The 20,150-nt window shown below is 42.3% G+C and overlaps 1 protein-coding gene across 7 annotated transcripts in view; it reads right to left on the bottom strand.

Annotated features, from left to right (window-relative positions):
- Positions 1 to 102: 102 nt before the first annotated feature.
- LOC137072604 (polycystin-1-like protein 3) overlaps positions 103 to 20,150 on the bottom strand; it is a 38,676-nt gene continuing 18,628 nt past the window's right edge. For 4 of the 7 annotated variants that reach the window (XM_067440461.1, XM_067440463.1, XM_067440457.1 and 1 more), the window contains 7 exons: positions 4,311 to 4,484; positions 4,181 to 4,227; positions 2,469 to 4,107; positions 2,245 to 2,350; positions 1,904 to 2,030; positions 1,590 to 1,641; positions 103 to 697 (listed from right to left, as the gene is read on the bottom strand). In XM_067440461.1, the coding sequence (XP_067296562.1) occupies positions 3,551 to 4,107; positions 4,181 to 4,227; positions 4,311 to 4,484 (778 nt within the window). In that variant the 3' untranslated portion in view covers positions 103 to 697; positions 1,590 to 1,641; positions 1,904 to 2,030; positions 2,245 to 2,350; positions 2,469 to 3,550. The other 3 variants (XM_067440464.1, XM_067440460.1, XM_067440459.1) reach the window with 3 other exon arrangements.

Below are 20,150 nucleotides of genomic sequence, written 5' to 3' on the forward strand. Positions count from 1 at the left end.
GTGCATCATTTCAAGACCATTTGTGGTTTTGTAGATTTCACATCTCGAAGATAGGCTTACACAAATTTTTCAAAACCTTTGAGAAACGATCATAAGAGCAAATGTCGGATGGTTTCTACTAAACATTTTATAAATGAGGTGTTTTATGTCCATTAGAGCCAAATGTAATCATTTGTTAAATGTCAGAGTGTCAAGGTTATTTAGTTAGTCCATTTAATATCTGAGTTATGTAAAATACACCAACTTTGAGCGAGAATGCATAAAACATGATTAGAAGAGAATACGTGGCTAAAAGATTACATGGCCTACATTTTATTCATTATTATATGCAGACAGACAACAAGACATTGGCAGCACCCAGATATTTTATGTCTCATTTATTCAGCTCTTAATTCATATCAAACACAATGCAGAATAATGCTTGATTTTTACAGGACTTCAACAATAAGTTGAGTTATTGCACAGCAGGCACATGACAAATTAAATCTAAAATAAATGTAACCTCTATAAACATTGCCAGCTGTCTCTTTGGCCAGTTGTCGGTCAACCATTCAGCCTGTGAAAGTTGAAGGGCTTTTTCCCAGTCTTCCACTTTCACATTTCAGAAATCAGGGCTCTTCCACTAAACCTTTGAGAACTTGTGGTTGTTCCACAGTCTTTACGCTGCAGTGCAGAGGTCTTCTGTGATCCGCCGCTCCTTCAGGAGACAAGGGTACAAACAAATAGGATGAAATTTTGGAAGTGTTTTAACAATATCGTGTGTTGAAGTCAGGATGCAGCATGTATAATAAAGTTGTGAAATTCAGTTTTTCTCATGTCTATATTTCTGACATAAATCATACCCTGTCACAATCAAATTAATTAACCAATTTCAGTTCAAAATGTATTCAGAAATCAAAGGCAGGCACTTCATAGGGCTTCTCACACTGAGCTTATCGTCCTTCTAAACACCCTTTTAACCTCGGGTAAAGTAACATTTCACACTTTTATATTTACGTGCTTTGGACAGTCACTGAAACACTGTGCACTCTATATAAATAATAAAGTCAGCGTTGAAGAGGAAAAACATCAAATGCAAACAGAAAACAAAACAATTGCAGTGAAGAAGAGACCATTTAAATTATTGTATAGTCTGAAATGTCCATTCAGGAAAAACTTGTAATACAAGGACATGCAAAGCTTGAGCATTTATGAAAACATATTGTGTGCAGTGCAGTGTGTGTCCAATCAGTGACCCTGATACTGCACATAAGGATGTTATCCCATGGTTTATTAAAGTAAAGTGTGGAACGGCAGTGTATGAATACCCAGGATTAATGTTTCATCTCGGGTTAATGATGATCAGTGTGAAACATGAAGCAAGGTAACCCAGGATTCTGTATACTGTATTTCTGTATGATTTTTTTTCTTCTTCTTACTATTAACATGAAGATGCCACTGTCAATAGAGCCATCCAACTCTTGTGGAACAGTCTAAAACTATAGGACATTATAGAATAGAACTATAGAACATTCCTGGAAAATGTGACACAGAACAACACACTTTCTGTATAAATAGCTCATGTCTTTATGAGAGCCTTTAAAACTAACCTTGTTTTTGATCAGCTTCCATTGTCCTGGGGTGATTCTGCTTGTCAATTTACTGAAACAAAATCAAACACACACACACATATGATTGGTTGTGTATTTTATTTAAGTTTAATAGGACACATTCAAACACATGAAATATTGTTTGTATTTTGTCAGCTTAAGCACATTGTGCTAAGTGAATTTGAAGGTGTACCGGCCCTCTGGTCAGTTTAAAACACTGTTCTGTATAAAGTGTTAATAGAACAACAATGGATCAAATACACAACACAAATAAACTTGATAGATTAAAACCACAACACAAAACAGCTGTTTACCGTGTTCTCTTCTTCCGCCGTGCCGATTGTTTAGTTTTCGTTAACTCCGCCCACTTCCGGCATGAGACTGTGGCGTGGCGCTGTTGTTCTCAGACTGTTGTGAGTGACGCACATGGGTTCTGCGGTTCTGCAGTTGGTTATTATTGGGATTTTTCAGTAAGACTTTATATGAACAGCATGCTTATACATAATTATAAATGGGGGTATACTTAATAAATAAGAATTACTATTATATTAACATTTTATTAAGACTCTTTAAATATACACTAAGTAAGTTTTCCGTCCGCTAGAGGTCGCCTATTCAAAATAAAGGCGTAGTTTGATGACGGCAAGTCACTCACTGCTCCATCCCTGAATTTAACAGGAGGATCCATGGATTGATTGCTCTTCATAGACACACAGCTGGGATCTGGAGATGAAGATCTCTGACTCCCCCTGCTGGAGATACTAAGGAAAGATATGATAATTCACTTTTAAACTGTAATGAACACAATATAATTAGTTCAGATGATCTGTGCTGCTGTACGATTATGTATGTTGTCTCCAAGACTGGACAGTGTCTCACTTGGGGTCAGAGGTCACTGAATCCATCCAATGGATTTGTGGGATTATTCCTGAATTTGCCACTCCTCAGAGACTCACTGCTGGGTTCTGGAGATGCTGACCTCTTTCTTTCCTTTATATGGAAACACTGAGAATATTACATCAATATCATATCCGGCAGATGCTTTAATTTGAAGTGACTTATAGTAAATTCAAGCTAATAAATTTAGCACGTGTTTCCTGTGAACATAAATATGAACAAAAAAAAATGAAGGCATCAATAAATCATAATTGAAACGGACTAAAACATATATTTTCCTGTCTAATTTAAGAGACGACTAGTTAGTTCACCTAAACATAGCTTCAGTGGAAAAACGTTTTAGGTTTTGCTTTACATTATAATTCTGTAAAAGATGAGAAAATCCCAGGCATTCTAATGTCAAATAATAAGGGAGTGTCAGAAAGATGGAAATACCACTTTATAAAATGTCTCTTTAATGACTTTTAATAGATCAACAGAGATAATTATCTTTTAACTTTCACTTTCAATATCTTTCTAATCCACTTCATGAGCGTCACAGTTCAGTTCAGTGTTTAGTTTTCATGGACTTTCAGTTGGTTTTGATTTGTCACGTGTCTTCCTTGTTCTGATTCCCGACACTCGTTCGTCTTCTTGGTTTCCGTCATTATGAGTTCTGTGTTTCAGCTGTGTTTGATTATCATCTAGTTTGTGTTTGCTTTATAAAATGTAGCGTCACAGTCACTTTTTATCCAGTCACCTATGTGTGTGTTTTTCTGCTACCTTTTTGGATTGTACGTAAACTTGGTTTTGTAACCTTAATCTTCTGTGTCTTCGTCTGCCTGTCTGCACACACCATAACAGATAGGTAGACAAACATTTTAAATTTACATAGTTTTAATTTAAACTGTCATTTTTACACTAACAACTCCACATAAATTTGGTAACAGGGTCACCTATTGGCCACAATTGATAAACAATTAAATTATTTTGTTTTAAATTCAGAATAGTATGTGTTTGATCTAGATTTCTGACTTCTAGATGACAATTTTGTGAGATTTCATGACTGTGTGCATATGGAGGATTTAAGGGGTGTGCGTTTTAATCTGACACAGAGACACTGAAGAGTTCACTGGAGATTCACAATCCACCCTAAATCCAGCACAGAGGGGTTCAGTGAATGTGGTGTTGAGTGTGTGTAAGTGTGTGAGTGTGTGTGTGTCAGAGACGCTGTAGAAGGAAAGAGTGCCGGCCGATATGTCCACATACACTCCTACTCTATTAGAGGATGAAGGAATGGCCGGTGTGTGTGTGAAGTTCTTATTGTGACGTACAGTGAATCTGTAACTAGAGCAGTCCATACTCCAGGATTTGTCATTCCATCCAAACACACTGTCGCTCATTCCTTTCCTGTTGATTCCTTTATATGCCACTGATATTTCAGCACATCCATACCATTCAGCCTCCCAGTAACAGCGTCCAGTCAGACTCTCTCCACACAGAACCTGAATCTCCTTATTAAATCTCTCTGGATGATCAGGATACAACTGATGCTCTTTCACATATGTCAGCTTCCTGTTCTCATCAGACAGAATGAAGCAAGTGTTTGCTGTGTGTGGATCCAGTGCGAGATCACAGGCATCTGAACACAAGAAGAGAGAAACATAAATAATGTGTGCGTGTGTGTGTGTGTGTGTGTGTGTGTGTATACATACACTTTCGTAGTCCTACTCTCATATTGCTCTCTCTACTATGAGCCACACTATGAACACACAAATGCACATTAATGTAGATGTGAATCATGTACACACATGTTCAGTTTGTCAGTATTAATGTATGACATACTTGAGTATCTGCAGTGAGCAGTTTGGATCCTCCAGTTTGTCAGAGAGCAGCTTCACTCCTGAATCCCCTGGGTGATTATAGCTCAGATCCAGCTCTCTCAGGTGTGAGGGGTTTGAACTCAGAGCTGAAGACACATAACCACAGCCTTCCTCCGTCACCATGCAGCCATACAACCTACAAATGGTTCAAAATAGTCTCATCATCTACAAAAACAAACAATCAACAACAAAACAGTTGAGTAAATGTCAGTCATGGTGTAAATTTATACAAATATCGTTTTTTTATATATTAACCAAATCAAAACATGCTGTGTTTTCAAACATCAGCAGTAATGCAACTGAATCAAATATATATTTATAAAATATATATATATATTTTACACACAGTCCTCAAGCCATTCACATTTACATTTCTATGAATATGATGTTTTAAATATGCTTTGATTCATCAACTGATAAAGAGTGTGTTTCTGTATGTATAGGCCAATTTGCATTGCATCGGCAGATGTCAATAGGAACTTCATAGAGTTTTGCCAAATCAGAGTGTTACTTCTGTTTTTGTTGACATCTGTCTGAGGTTGTTTTTGCAGATTGACCATGCTGAATCTGGTCCACGCTAATCTGGTGGCTGTCTGTATTAGTCTGTGTCGGATAGTGCTGTGTCAAATCAAAAGTGTTAAGAACAGTCATGAGCTCTTTTGTTGTACTGGATTCAATATTGTCTATGTGAATGTTAAAATCCCCAGCAATAGCAAAACAGTCAAACTCTGAGGAAATTATTGATAACAGTTCTGTAAATTCCTCAATAAAGGCTGGCGAGTATTTCGGAGGCCTGTAAATAATAAGCAGGATGCGTGGAGAACCTTTTAACACAATACCCAGATATTCTAGAGACAAATAGTCACCAAATGACACTTGCTTACATTGAAAGAAATCTTTAAAAAGAGCAGCAACACCCCCACCTCTCCTAACTGCTCTGCAGACACTCATAAAAGTAAAGTTAGGGGGGGCTGCTTCATTGAGGACTGTTGCACTACAGTTTTCTTCTAACCACGTTTCATTTAGAAGTAAAAAATCAAGGTTGTTTGTGGTTATTAAGTCGCTGACTAGAAATGATTTGTTCTTAAGTGAACAGATGTTTAAAAGTGCTAACTTAACGTTATTAATTTTTTCACCTACATTAGTCTTAGTTTGACAAGTGACAGGCAGCAGATTATATTGGTTTGTTAAACGGCCTGACAAGGCCTTAGACTTTCTTTCACATAACAGAACAGAGATAGAGAAAGAGGCAGGCACACTGGGTTCCCACTTGTTCTGTAAACATTTGATAAAGTTACTGTTATCATAGCGGGGACCCAAAATACATCACTGAGAACTGGAATCAGTTGTTTTTGGTTCACCTACAACAGATGGAGGAGGGTGTGCGCCCTGGCGTTGTGACCGAAGAAATCTCACAGGAGGAGGGGGAGCTGGGCCCACAGGCTTTGGTGGTTGTGGGGCTCGACGCTTTTTGGTTGATATCTGGGGGCTCGCAGCGATCGAGTGTGATAGTCTAGTTCCAACAAAAATCAGTTCTTCCATTTTCTCTGAGAAGCAGATGCGGGGATGTTGGAGAGAGGAATGACATGTCCGGTGAGAGGGGCTGTTGCTCTGGTGTTATCGGAAGTTGAAGTATGTTGTCCTGAATATCAGGGACTCATCGGCTGTGTGCAGAGGGCGTTCATGATGAAACTCTGCTGTGTGATTTGTCCGGTTTGGTGGTTCCGCAAATAACTTTGTGGTAACACTTTACTTGAAGGGGTGTGCATAAGACTGTCATGACACCTTCTTAATCATGACATGACACGTGTCATGAATATGAACGAGTTTTTATGCATGTTTATGGCAACTGTCATTAAGTGTCATTCGCTTAATTATGTCATTTTTAATGCAATGATGACATTGCAGAGTTGTCTTTGTTATGACAACTTGACATAAACCAATACATCATAACCTGTCAGTGTCTTTGTCATGACAACTTGACATTACCAAGACAACATAACCTGTCATAAACAGACATGAAATGACATAGCAGATTAATTATCAAATTTAAGAAACTACTTCGCTTTTTGGGTTTACATTACATTAGTTGCTAGGCAACGTGGGGGAGAGGACGCTGGCGTTGTCTGTTCGCCGCTTCTCCACCCACAAATCATGTTAACTTTACTATTAAATTTAGATTTTATTCTATTTTCTTATGTTTGTGACTAGTCTAATAGTCAGAGCTACAATTGGGACTGTTGCTGATTGCTGGCAGCCACTGAGAGGACGTTGTTTGCCGTTTTTTCACCACTTCTCTTCTGTTTTTGTTTGAATGAATTTGAATTTGTGGTTGGTTTTGGTTTGAAGGACATTTGATGTTGCTCGCTGCGGCTGCTCTCTCTTCTGGGTGTCGGCTGCTCACTGGTGGTCTCCCTCGGGCTTGAACTGCATGGTGGCTGAAGTTTGCACCAGGCTAGCGTCATCAGCGTCCGGCATGATGTTGAGATGTAATTTTTACTTGTTATTCATGTATTGTTATTTTTTCCCTTTGTTGCACTTTGAGATTCTTCGGAATGAAAAGTGCGTTATAAATAAAATCTATTATTATTATTATTAAACTGTCATGTGGTTGGTTTTGACATTGGCTGTCATTAGGCTATTATAATGTCATGATTTTTCTATAAATTTAATTTGTCATTTACATGTCATTAAGTGTCAATACTCTGTCAAAATATTTTATAACATTGTCATGAATCTATTTCTTGACCTAAACTACAGTGGTACAAGTTGAATTTGTCATTAACATGTCATTAAGGGTCAATACTGTGTCAAATTATTTCATAACATTGTCATGAATCTATTTCTTGACCTAAACTACAGTGGTACAAGTTGAATTTGTCATTAACATGTCATTAAGTGTCAATACTCAGTCAAATTATTTTATAACATTGTCATGAATATATTTCTTGACCTAAACTACAGTGGTACAAGTTGAATTTGTCATTAACATGTCATTAAGTGTCAATACTCTGTCAAATTATTTTATAACATTGTCATGAATCTATTTCTTGACCTAAACTACAGTGGTACAAGTTGAATTTGTCATTAACATGTCATTAAGTGTCAATACTCAGTCAAATTATTTTATAACAGTGTCATGAATATTTAGCTTGACCTGAAATATGGCATCATAGAGGAAATCGTACAGAGTCATTAAAAACTATTAATATAACTCAAAATGATAGAGTGGCATAGACATATACACCTATATGATGATGTCTATGGTGGCACCACTGGTTATGTGTGCGCTGTAACAGTTGTTGGCAGAGCCTCAGTCAGGTTAGTTTGTTTAGGTGTTTAATGTCAATTTAGTTTGCAGTAAGTAAAAACAATTCACAACAACGCTTTTTTGGGTTTAATATACTTTATTTAAACTTTTGCTCACTCTTTAACGAATAGTTTGAGTTTGTTCTTACCATTTCTTTGTTTGTCTGTTTGTTATGGCGGAGTCCCGTGTGCTGGTGCACCGTCAAAAGTGGTTCGGGCGGAAACGTTGGCCCTATATATAATGTTCCGGCCTAGGCTCTAGCCGCAACCATTCCTTGTTCAGCCCGGGGTGGGGCTCTAAAGACTATTTCTCTTATTTTTATACATCGGAAGATAATTTATAAAGTGAAGTCATTTGACAAAGTGTTATTTTTCTGTGTTTGTTTATGTGTGTGTGTATATATATATATATATATATATATATATATATATATATATATATATATATATATATATATATATATATATATATATATATATATATTTATTTATTTATTTATTTATTTATTTTGTGTAATGGCCATTATTTGTGTACGTGTTTTCCCCTTTTTGCGTTAATTGGTGCTGGTCACCTGTGTATAAATTCATGCCTTGTGTTTTTAAGAGTCAGTTCTGTGAGAGGGCAGGTCTTAAAAATTAAATGATTGATTTTATTTCTCTTTATAACTCCTTTTCATATTTTTAAGACATTTGAAATTGTCTATTATCTAACCTTCTGTTGAAGCTGGTGGAGGAAACTTAAAACATTATGAACTGAAAAATATTAATGATGCTGTTATTAAAAAAATATTTGACAGCGTATCAACACCTAATTACATTTTAATGACAAATTAAACTTGTGTCACTGAAAAAACATTATGACATTATAATGGCCTCAGTCAACATCAAAACCAACCGCATGACAGTTTAAGGTTAACCCTATAAGCTAAGTAAGTTTCTTAAATTTGATAATCTGTTATGTCATGTTTATGACAGGTTATGTTGTCTTGGTAATGTCAAGTTGTCATGACAAAGACACTGACAGGTTATGATGTATTGGTTTATGTCAAGTTGTCATAATAAAGACAATTTCGAAATGTCATCATTGCATTAAAAATGACATAATTAAGCGAATGACACTTAATGACAGTTGTCATAAACATGCATAAAAACTCGTTCATATTCATGACACGTGTCATGTCATGATTATGAAGGTGTCATGTCAGTCTTATGCACACCACTTCAAGTAAAGTGTTACCAACTTTGTTTCAAGGACTGCAATCCTTTGTAAAAGTCTGTGGCAGTTTGTGCAGCAAGAAGATTCCTTAGCTAGAAGAGGCATTTTCTTATCCTTTTGAATGTAGGCAGCTGTGTTTTCCCTTCCGGAATGTAAGCTGATGGCAGCGAGAGGCTGGTCAGATGAAATGTTCCACTTTTTTGTAGTAATCCAGTCAACAGAGTTTCTAGTTTTATCGTTGAAGTCCAGCTTTGTTGTTTGCTTTAGGGCTCTAACCTAACATAACCATACCAGATATTTGGCATGCTAAATATCTGGACTTGTTAGCGATTCAAAATCCTGATATTAGAAATGTGTTCTGACTGAAAAATACATCGGCAGTGACCAACAGCCAATGAGAGAGCAAGATGCAGGGCAGCGGGAGCTTCAGGGAGGAGTTATAGACCAGAATATCAGTTTTAAACATCCAGCATCTTTACAGTAACAGTTAAGTTTCGGTCTGAACTCGCTGAAGGACCTTTAGTGTGTTACTCTATTCAGTGCCTGGTTAGAAAACATGCGCATTACTTTCTAATTTCTAGGTCATCATCATCATCATCTTAACAAATATGAAATCTCAAATCTGAAAAATGTTTAATTTTCTTTATTCATTTACTATTATGACTATATTATTATGTAATTATTTGTCCTATTTTAATCTAAATATTTGTTAAATGTCAAACTGCTAAATGATAAGTTAATAACATTAATTAGGCTATAATCTATTAATTATGTCTAGGCAGCAAAGCCGCTACAAACCCAATCTTGTGGGACGTGTCATTTTGCTTGTTAATGCCAGATTCAGTATTTCAAGGGACTGGCAACCGTTTCATTTGTTTCGTCCTGGCCGTCAGAATCGATCCACATAGCAGCACGAAGGACTTTGCTAAAATATTGGTGGGGACAATTTTGCCATCTTAAAATTTGATTGGGACTAGTACCTAGCGTCCCCCCCAAAACCTACGCCCATGCACTAGCCAAATCAAATTTTGTTGCAATATTGTTCTGTTTAACACTGTGAGGCTGCTTTAAAACAATCGTCATTGTAAAAGCGCGATATAAATAAAGTTGATTGATATATTGATTGATGTTTGTAGACCAATCTAACTTACTGAAGTAGTTTGATGGAAAAGTGCAAGAGAAAAAAGACGATGGCAAGCACGGATGGCAGAATATAGTCTTGTGCGAGCGATAATGATTTAGATTAATGTGACAGATAATATCTGATTTGTGATTATTAAATTATACTGAGGACTATAAACAGCAAGGAAAAATAGAGAATTAAGATTAAAACAGGGTTTATACAGAGCAACAAAAAAAACCACAAACCCAGAAACGCCATCACAGGATCCCATTATAAACATTTACACCCAAGCAGATATTTGTGAACATCTGATAATGCAGTTATTTTTTTCCATAAGCAGTGTCATACACTAGCCAAACCGAGCGAATATATACCCTAAACATTTATACTATTTTATATAATGTTAAAAGTCACCACATAAACCATATTAAATAATGTAAACAAGAATAATACCTTACTCTTCAGAAATGACATCAAGTTCATCGATGGAGTCACAATGTTCTGATGAAAAGGGTGAACTCTTCCCCACTGTTAAGAACCATCCGAAGATCTTCCTCGCCTGTGTAGCGTGCCATCTTACCAACGTGCAGGAAAGGGAATGAATCGGATGATGAAACTTATATTATAGCATCGGCCGTGGGCGTTTTACAGGTGCATGGCTCACCTAAACTATTACCATATGAATAGTGACGGTTGTGGTCACATTACAGATAATTAGATTGTACCTCTTGTTGGTTTCAAGTGGATTACATAAAAAGAGAATATTTGTTTTTGATATGACTGACTTAAATAGTTACTTCAGGCTTTTTAAAGACATATCTCTCATGTCTGTGAGGCAAGTATTCGCTGAGTTTCGGGTCATTTTTTTGATGCATTTCAGAAATAACTTCACAGAGACTCAGATGTTAGAAAGCACACTCTGTTTGTTTATTTTACAAAAGCACATGTTTTGTTGTTATTGTGAGTGTACAAAAATAAAAGTAAACTCTTATAAAATTAGAACGATGTATTACTTGTTTCTGTATGACAAAATATTTTAAGTTCTTTTCACAGTTATCTGGAAAAAAAAGCAAGTGAAGGCAATCCCAGAGAATTAAACTAGGAGACTCACAGGTACACTTAGGTCAATTAATTTGATTGTCATGAGATTGAGTGGAGCAGGGGCTGCAGGGAAAATGAAGGGACTAAGAAGGGCGTGGCGCTTGTTCTGAGGATGCAGCATAGAAACAAAGGAAAACTTCCAAACAACAAGCACAGATAAATACAATATAACAAAATTATACAAATAAAGTACTGTCTAACTGTATTCATTTCAGGTACATAAATGTAATAATTAATTGTAAAATAACACTATAGTGTTGACTGTATATATTTAATATAGATTAATCTTTGTTAAAGCTGTGTTTTGTAGTTTGATTAATATTAATGGCATACAGACAATCGCCGGTATTTATAGGCTGCTCTCACTTTAAGACTAAATTCACGGATCCAATATAAAGATACACATCCTTCTCTTGTTCTCTATCTTTAGGCATAACTGACTGTATTTATGAGAATACTTGCAGAGACTGGTATTTTGACAAAATGTGTGTGTGTTTTCAAGTGAATTCTCTTAGCCTCTTCTAGCGCTGGAATTGCTTAAAATGGATTCCACGTGTAAACTAGCAAGACAAAACAATTATAAAATTTCAGTCAATGGTGGTTAAACTTGAAATTAATCCACAAATGTCATGTACTTAATCCCGATTTAAGACTAATCTTATTGTTTTAATCTATCTAGCTCCTTTTTTATAGACCAGAAGATCCCTAAACCAGCAACACTGCGCACAAATTTTGAGCAGTGTTTGTCTGATTTTATAAACTCTTGATAGTCTCTGGCTAGAGAATAATCTTTCACTTCCAGCAGACAGAAGAACAGTTTGGCGGAATGAACAATTGAGAAACCAACTGGATTTTTTATCTTCTCTTTAATGTACTGTGTGGTTCTCTCAATGCTCTCTGAGCTGTTCTCTGTGTGTGTCAGTAGATCCTGTAAGAGTCTCTGATTGGACTCCAGAGAGACACCCAGCAGGAACCGCAGGAACAGATCCAGATGTCCATTCTTACTCTCGAGGGCTTTATTTACTGCTGATGTTAGAAGATCATAGAGAGAGTATTGATTAAATCCGTGATATCTTATTTCATGCAGTGGTTCCTTGTTTTTCATCAAATAGCAGTAAAACACATAGAAAGCAGCGAGAAACTCCTGGAAGCTCAGATGAATGAAGCTGTAGACTTTCCTCTGATGAATCACAGATTCCTGCTTAAAGATCTCAGTGCAGATCCCAGAATACACTGCGGCAGCAGTGACGTCTACGCCGCTCTCTCTCAGGTCCTCCTCATAGAACATCACATTGCCCTTCATCAGCTGATTGAAAGCCACTTCAGCAAGTTTCACAATCACTTCTCTGTTGGACGGCAGGAGTTTCTCTGGATCTCTCTCTTCATACTTCTGATTCCTCATGTTGATCTGAATCAGCAGGAAGTGGATGTACATTTCAGTCAGAGTTTGAGGGATTTCTGCGCTCAGATCTTCTTCCAGGAGCTTCTGAAGCACAGTGGATGAGATCCAGCAGAAGACAGGTATGTGCCACATGATGTTGAGGATTCTTTCCTTTCTGATGTGGGAGATGATTCTGCTGGCTTGAGGCTCGTCCCTGATTCTCTTCCTGATATATTCCTCCTTCTGAGCCTCATTGAATCCCTGAATCTCTGTCAGACGGTTGATGTATTTGGAGGGGATCTGACTGGCTGCTGCTGGTCTGGAGGTGATCCAGATGAGAGCCGAGGGAAGCATCTCTCCTTTCATGAGCTTTGACATCAACACATCCACTGATGAAGTCTCAGTCACATCAGAAACTTCCTTTGACATCAACACATCCACTGATGAAGTCTCAGTCACAGCAGAAACGTCCTTTGGCATCAACACATCCACTGATGAAGTCTCAGTCACAGCAGAAACTTCCTTTGACATCAACACATCCACTGATGAAGTCTCAGTCACACCAGAAACTTCCTTTGGCATCAACACATCCACTGATGAAGTCTCAGTCACATCAGAAACTTCCTTTGGCATCAACACATCCACTGATGAAGTCTCAGTCACATCAGAAACTTCCTTTGGCATCAACACATCCACTGATGAAGTCTCAGTCACACCAGAAACTTCCTTTGACATCAACACATCCACTGATGAAGTCTCAGTCACAGCAGAAACTTCCTTTGGCATCAACACATCCACTGATGAAGTCTCAGTCACACCAGAAACTTCCTTTGGCATCAACACATCCACTGATGAAGTCTCAGTCACATCAGAAACTTCCTTTGGCATCAACACATCCACTGATGAAGTCTCAGTCACATCAGAAACTTCCTTTGGCATCAACACATCCACTGATGAAGTCTCAGTCACACCAGAAACTTCCTTTGACATCAACACATCCACTGATGAAGTCTCAGTCACAGCAGAAACTTCCTTTGGCATCAACACATCCACTGATGAAGGCTCAGTCACATCAGAAACTTCCTGAGCGTCTGAAAACCTCAGTGTGATTCTGCTTTCATCCAGACCATCAAACATGAACACAACTTTACACTCCTCATAAATCTTTGGGTCCAGATCGTGAAGTTCAGGATGAAAGTCCAGCAGAAGTCTGTGAAGACTGTACTGATGATCTCGGATCAAGTTCAGCTCTCGAAATGGAAGCACAAACATGAAATCTACATCCTGATTGGCTCTTCCCTCGGCCCAGTCCAGAATGAACTTCTGCACAGAGACGGTTTTTCCGATTCCAGCGATGCCTTTAGTAAGAACAGTCTTGATCTGCTGTTTCTCCTCACGTCCTGGTTCAGCTGAGGCTGTAAAGATGTCATTGCAGTAGATTGGAGTGTCTTGTGAGTGTTGTGTTATGTCTGTTTTCTCCATCTGCAAAACCTCATGTTCTTCATTCACTCCTTCTCTCTCTCCCTCTATGATGTAGAGCTGTGTGTAGATCCTGTTCAGGAGGGCTTCATTCTCCTGGAGCTTCAGTCCCTCAAATAATCTCTCATACTTGTTCTTCATGATGGTTTTGTGCTGGTCTTTGACTCTCTGGAGTTCATTCACTGGTTGAGGAAAATCCTGGTCTCCAGTCTGATCATCCTTATACACACTGCTGGGATGGATTTAATGTATGAATAAAATCGAAATGTAAATACAAGCTTGACATCTGTATGATTTACATACTAAATCATACAGATGTAAATCTTGTATTTTCTGTATAATTAATGCCTTACATTTCAGCTTCTCCCATTTAAACGTAATTTTCATAAATTTAAAGTCAAAATTATGTTTCCATTACTAAACCTATGTCCATATATTTACATTGAAATCAAAAATTACATATAGTCCAGGTGATATGTTAAAATAATGTTAACTTTTTCATAAAAGCATGACACTTCTACATTTGTACAGTTTGGGGCCCTGAACATTTTCAGGAATGGAGCCATCACAAAAACGCCTTGTGGTAGGCCTAGTGGTAACTTTGCTTTCTGCCATAACCAAATTGTGTATTTTGTATTATATCTCCTGAATCAAACATGATAACACGGAATATGTCTACCCCATATGTTTTGATGGATTACAATGAAATCGCAGTATTTAACCGTGTCCTGAAGTATTAACCTGTAGAACACATTTCCTGGCCAGCATTTCATGCCAATCAGCTGCAAGCAAAGGAGCTCACCCCTGCAATTTCAGCTCTCCTATACCCTGATGACTCCAAATCAGTGGTCATTATTCATCATGCAATGGATTTCATTGATCATGCAATACAGAGGGTAAATCCTTGACAAGTACCTGCTGTTGGACAATCCTCTGTATAGCATAGCCAAAGAAATACAGTTGAGTTGGCCCATTAAATATTGAGAAGATAATATTGTTATTCTCTTAGGAAGACTGCATATTGAGATGGGGGAGCTCAAGATACTAGGGGACTGGCTAGAAGGTAATGGGTGGAAGCCTTTGTCCAAGCCAACATAGCTACGAACTTCCGGAAAACCTCCTATATCACGTGGACAATGTGCGCACATCAAGTAACTGCCATTAGTCTCCACATCCTGATAACAAAACCCTACAACCAGTACACTGAATCAAGACTATCTGCTGATCCGCTTGTCACCATTGACAACTAGTGTACCACAAGACAGCAAGAAAGTCCTTAGTTTCTGATTGGCTGCTTGTCTTGTCATTTGTAAGATCCCTGTGTGAGGCTGACTTCAGTCTCTCTGTGGATAGTATGACAAAGCTTGTCCCTTGACCACATAAATTATGCATGCTGGTTACATGTTCATGTTAAAGACATGGCAAAAAAACAACACCCAGGTGTGGCAAAGAAATTACTGGCAGGGATTCACAGTCACAAAGAGCCAAAAAGTGTTTTCAACAATGGCTATAGATCAAGAGAATGAGCAAAACAATGCTACAGTGAAGGGAAATGGAGGAGCAATTGGTGTGATACATAACCAGGATTCCCTCTATCGCTGGACAGTTGCTGGACCAGAAGTGTCTCGTCCAATTCAAGAGTCTGAGAATGTCAGAGAGTTCAGCAGTAAGGGTGTCTCGGAGAACATCATGAACAGGCCAAAAGTATCCAGCTGAAATTCAAAACACATGTGGGTGCATTGGTTGAAGGGATCATTGAATGGGAAACCCACTTCACAGAGGACTACACCAAACCTTCTGAAGCTCGACTCAAGAGAATTAGCAGACCAAGCTGTTGTGGATGCTGTTCAGGTTGCAGAAAGGATGGGCCAAGAGCATTACAAACTCACGTTGCAGAGTGGATGCGGGGCACAAAACTCATCACCGCTGCTTTAAAGAGGAACAAGTTCCCTCTTTTTAAAACAGCTCCAGTAAGAGACATTCTAGACAAAATTCACGGACAAATCACTGAAAAACAACTGCACTGTTTTCCAGACTCCTCATTGCCTCCTCATTAGTGGTAACCTAGAAAACTTCTTCAAACATGAAAATCAGCCCTACCCTCCATCACACTACCTTCATTGTGGACTACTCTTAAGAAACAAGGCTGCTGATCTGTTAAAGAAAACAGTATATGCAGTGCCCCAGACAGTGAGGTCCAAATACTAAATGTGTGTTGTATGGGACTGCTATGAAGTTAACAACTTAAAGACCCAGATAAGCGGGAAAAGGGGACAAGAACAAGAGTGGATGCAAAAAAACAAGTTACCAACCAAATGGAAAGGTTTCCTGAGTATGGATGAAAACAAAACAGAACTCATTCATTTTCTGACCAGGAACCTTGTCAACTACCAAAAGAAAAAAAGATCACCCTGCACGCTGTGGACACAGATGTTGTAGCCCTAGCCATTGCACATGTGTCAGAGCTGGACATTGAGGAGTTGTGGGTGGCATTTTGGACCGAATAGAACTTCAGATACATACCTGCATATTGAGATTGCCAAGTCCCTTAATCTTGTGAATTGGTCAATTTTGTCAGGGTGTGAAGAAATATAGAGCTGAGTATCGTTACCATAACAATGAAAACTAACGCCATGTTTCCTAATAAATATCTCCCATTGGTAGAATATACAGGGTGAAAAGCAGCGGTCCTAACACTGAGCCTTGCGGTACCCCATACTGAACTTGTGATCGATATGACATCCCTTTATTTAATGCTGACATTAATTGTGTTATAAATTGTGTTTCTGCAACAGACATAATATTATAAAGTCTAGCCTATGTTCTCAGATACTAATATTCTTCTCATGTCACTGAATTCACTATTAACTATTCACCTGAACAGTCTATGATTGTTACATGTTGGATCTGTGTCTGTTGTGTTTTGCCCCTATACTTCCTGGTTTGAGTTTAGTCACATGTTCCTTTGTTCTTAGTTTCCCGCCGCGGTTCAGTCCCCTCGTTAGTTTAGTGCCTTCAGCTTTGTTTAGTTATTGTCACCTGTCCCCCTTGTTAGTTAGTCATTAGTTTTGGTATTTAGTTCTCCCCTTTTCACTGTCTTTGTCTGTTCACACGTTATATTCATTGGTGTTAGATTTCAGTCTAAGTTCTGTTCTAAATAAAAACCCATTAAGTTTGAACGTCTTGGATATCTCCTTCTCTGCGTCATCTAACAATCGTAACAGAAGAACGGACCTAAACTGCCAAGACATCCAGGACTAATATGGGTATTTTCTTAGTCCCGCTGTTCCCCGAGTCCCCAGCTACATACACTTCAGCGGAAGATCGCCTATGGGGCCTCAGACAGGGCGGACCCCCGCTGAAGAGGTATGTGGGGGAATTTTCTGAGCTAGCCTATCTGTTGAACTGGCCAGATGCTCCGCTTAACACTATGTTTTTGATGGGTCTGGATGAGGACACAATTCGATTTCTGGAACCTGCCTGTTCCTATTCCCTGGTTGAAACGATCAATCTGATTTTGCTCCTAAATTGTTCTGAGTTTAAAAATCGAGACTGAGTGTCTTCCTCAGCCAGTCCCGTCAACAACACCTGCGGGCTGGCCAGTTCGCCAACAGCCGGGTTCCTTCACCTACCCCTCTAGTGGGCCATCCGGTGTGGTCCTGCCTGCCCAAAGGCCAAAGAGGCAGAGGAGGGCCGCCAAAAAGCCCTCATCTCCGGCCATGATGGCCGCGCCCACACCAGAGCCACAGGAGTGGTGGCTCATGAGATTTAGGGACTCACCTCTGTGTCCGCCGGATTCCGCTCCATGCATTCCAGACTCTGCTCCTCACCTGCTGGACTCTGCTCCAGTCCATTGGGAATACACTCCAGCCCCCCACGAGCCCGCTCCAGCCATCCGTTAGCCCCCCACGAGCCCTCCACGAGCCCGCTCCAGCCATCCACGAGCCCTCCACGAGCCCGCTCCAGCCATCCATGAGCCCCCCACGAGCCCGCTCCAGCCATCCACGAGCCCTCCACGAGCCCGCTCCAGCCCCCCACGAGCCCTCCACGAGCCCGCTCCAGCCATCCACGAGCCCGCTCCAGCCATCCACGAGCCTGCTCCAGCCATCCACGAGCCCTCCATGAGCCCGTTCCAGCCATCCATGAGCCCCTCACGAGCCCGCTCCAGCCATCCATGAGCCCTCCATGAGCCCGTTCCAGCCCCCCACGAACCCTCCATGAGCCCGTTCCAGCCCCCCACGAGCCCCTCACGAGCCCGCTCCAGCCATCCATGAGCCCCCCACGAGCCCGCTCCAGCCCCCCACGAGCCCGCTCCAGCCATCCATGAGCCCCCCACGAGCCCGTTCCAGCCCCCCACGAGCCCCTCACGAGCCCGCTCCAGCCATCCATGAGCCCCTCACGAGCCCGCTCCAGCCATCCATGAGCCCCTCACGAGCCCGCTCCAGCCATCCATGAGCCCTCCATGAGCCCGTTCCAGCCATCCATGAGCCCCTCACGAGCCCGCTCCAGCCATCCATGAGCCCTCCATGAGCCCGTTCCAGCCCCCCACGAACCCTCCATGAGCCCGTTCCAGCCCCCCACGAGCCCCTCACGAGCCCGCTCCAGCCATCCATGAGCCCCTCACGAGCCCGCTCCAGCCCCCCACGAGCCCGCTCCAGCCATCCATGAGCCCCCCACGAGCCCGTTCCAGCCCCCCACGAGCCCCTCACGAGCCCGCTCCAGCCATCCATGAGCCCCTCACGAGCCCGCTCCAGCCATCCATGAGCCCCTCACGAGCCCGCTCCAGCCATCCATGAGCCCTCCATGAGCCCGTTCCAGCCCCCCACGAACCCTCCATGAGCCCGTTCCAGCCCCCCACGAGCCCCTCACGAGCCCGCTCCAGCCATCCATGAGCCCCTCACGAGCCCGCTCCAGCCCCCCACGAGCCCGCTCCAGCCATCCATGAGCCCCCCACGAGCCCGTTCCAGCCCCCCACGAGCCCCTCACGAGCCCGCTCCAGCCATCCATGAGCCCCTCACGAGCCCGCTCCAGCCATCCATGAGCCCCTCACGAGCCCGCTCCAGCCATCCATGAGCCCCTCACGAGCCCGCTCCAGCCATCCATGAGCCCCTCACGAGCCCGCTCCAGCCATCCATGAGCCCTCCATGAGCCCGTTCCAGCCCCCCACGAACCCTCCATGAGCCCGTTCCAGCCCCTCACGAGCCCCTCACGAGCCCGCTCCAGCCATCCATGAGCCCCTCACGAGCCCGCTCCAGCCCCCCACGAGCCCGCTCCAGCCCTCCACGAGCCCTCCACGAGCCCGCTCCAGCCATCCATGAGCCCCCCACGAGCCCGTTCCAGCCCCCCACGAGCCCCTCACGAGCCCGCTCCAGCCATCCATGAGCCCCTCACGAGCCCGCTCCAGCCATCCATGAGCCCCTCACGAGCCCGCTCCAGCCATCCATAAGCCCCTCACGAGCCCGTTCCAGCCCTCCACGAGCCCTCCACGAGCCCGCTCCAGCCATCCATGAGCCCCCCACGAGCCCGTTCCAGCCCCCCACGAGCCCCTCACGAGCCCGCTCCAGCCATCCATGAGCCCCTCACGAGCCCGCTCCAGCCATCCATGAGCCCCTCACGAGCCCGCTCCAGCCATCCATAAGCCCCTCACGAGCCCGTTCCAGCCATCCATGAGCCCCCCACGAGCCCGTTCCAGCCCCCCACGAGCCCGCTCCAGCCATCCATGAGCCCCTCACGAGCCCGCTCCAGCCATCCATAAGCCCCTCACGAGCCCGTTCCAGCCATCCATGAGCCCCCCACGAGCCCTCTCCAGCCCCCCACAGCCCTCCACAAGCCTGCTCCAGCCATCCATGAGCCCCCCCACGAACCCGCTCCAGCCCCCCACGAGCCCTCTCCAGCCCTCCACAAGCCTGCTCCAGCCATCCATGATCCCCCCCACGAACCCGCTCCAGCCCCCCACAGCCCCCCACGAGCCCGCGCCAGCCCCCCACGAGCCCGCTCCAGCCCCCCACAGCCCTCCACGAGCCATCCATGAGCCCTCCACGAGCCCGCTCCAGCCCTCCCGGAGCCGTCAACAGGCCTCCCCGAGCCGCCACCAGGCCTCCACGAGCCGCCCCCAGCCCCCACAAGCCTGCTCCAGCCCCCCACGAGCCTGCTCCAGCCCAGCTATAGGTCTGTGGGTGGGGAACATGTGGGT

The sequence above is a fragment of the Pseudorasbora parva genome, chromosome 4 (assembly GCF_024679245.1).
Source record: "Pseudorasbora parva isolate DD20220531a chromosome 4, ASM2467924v1, whole genome shotgun sequence".
Classification (NCBI taxonomy): Eukaryota; Metazoa; Chordata; class Actinopteri; order Cypriniformes; family Gobionidae; genus Pseudorasbora; species Pseudorasbora parva.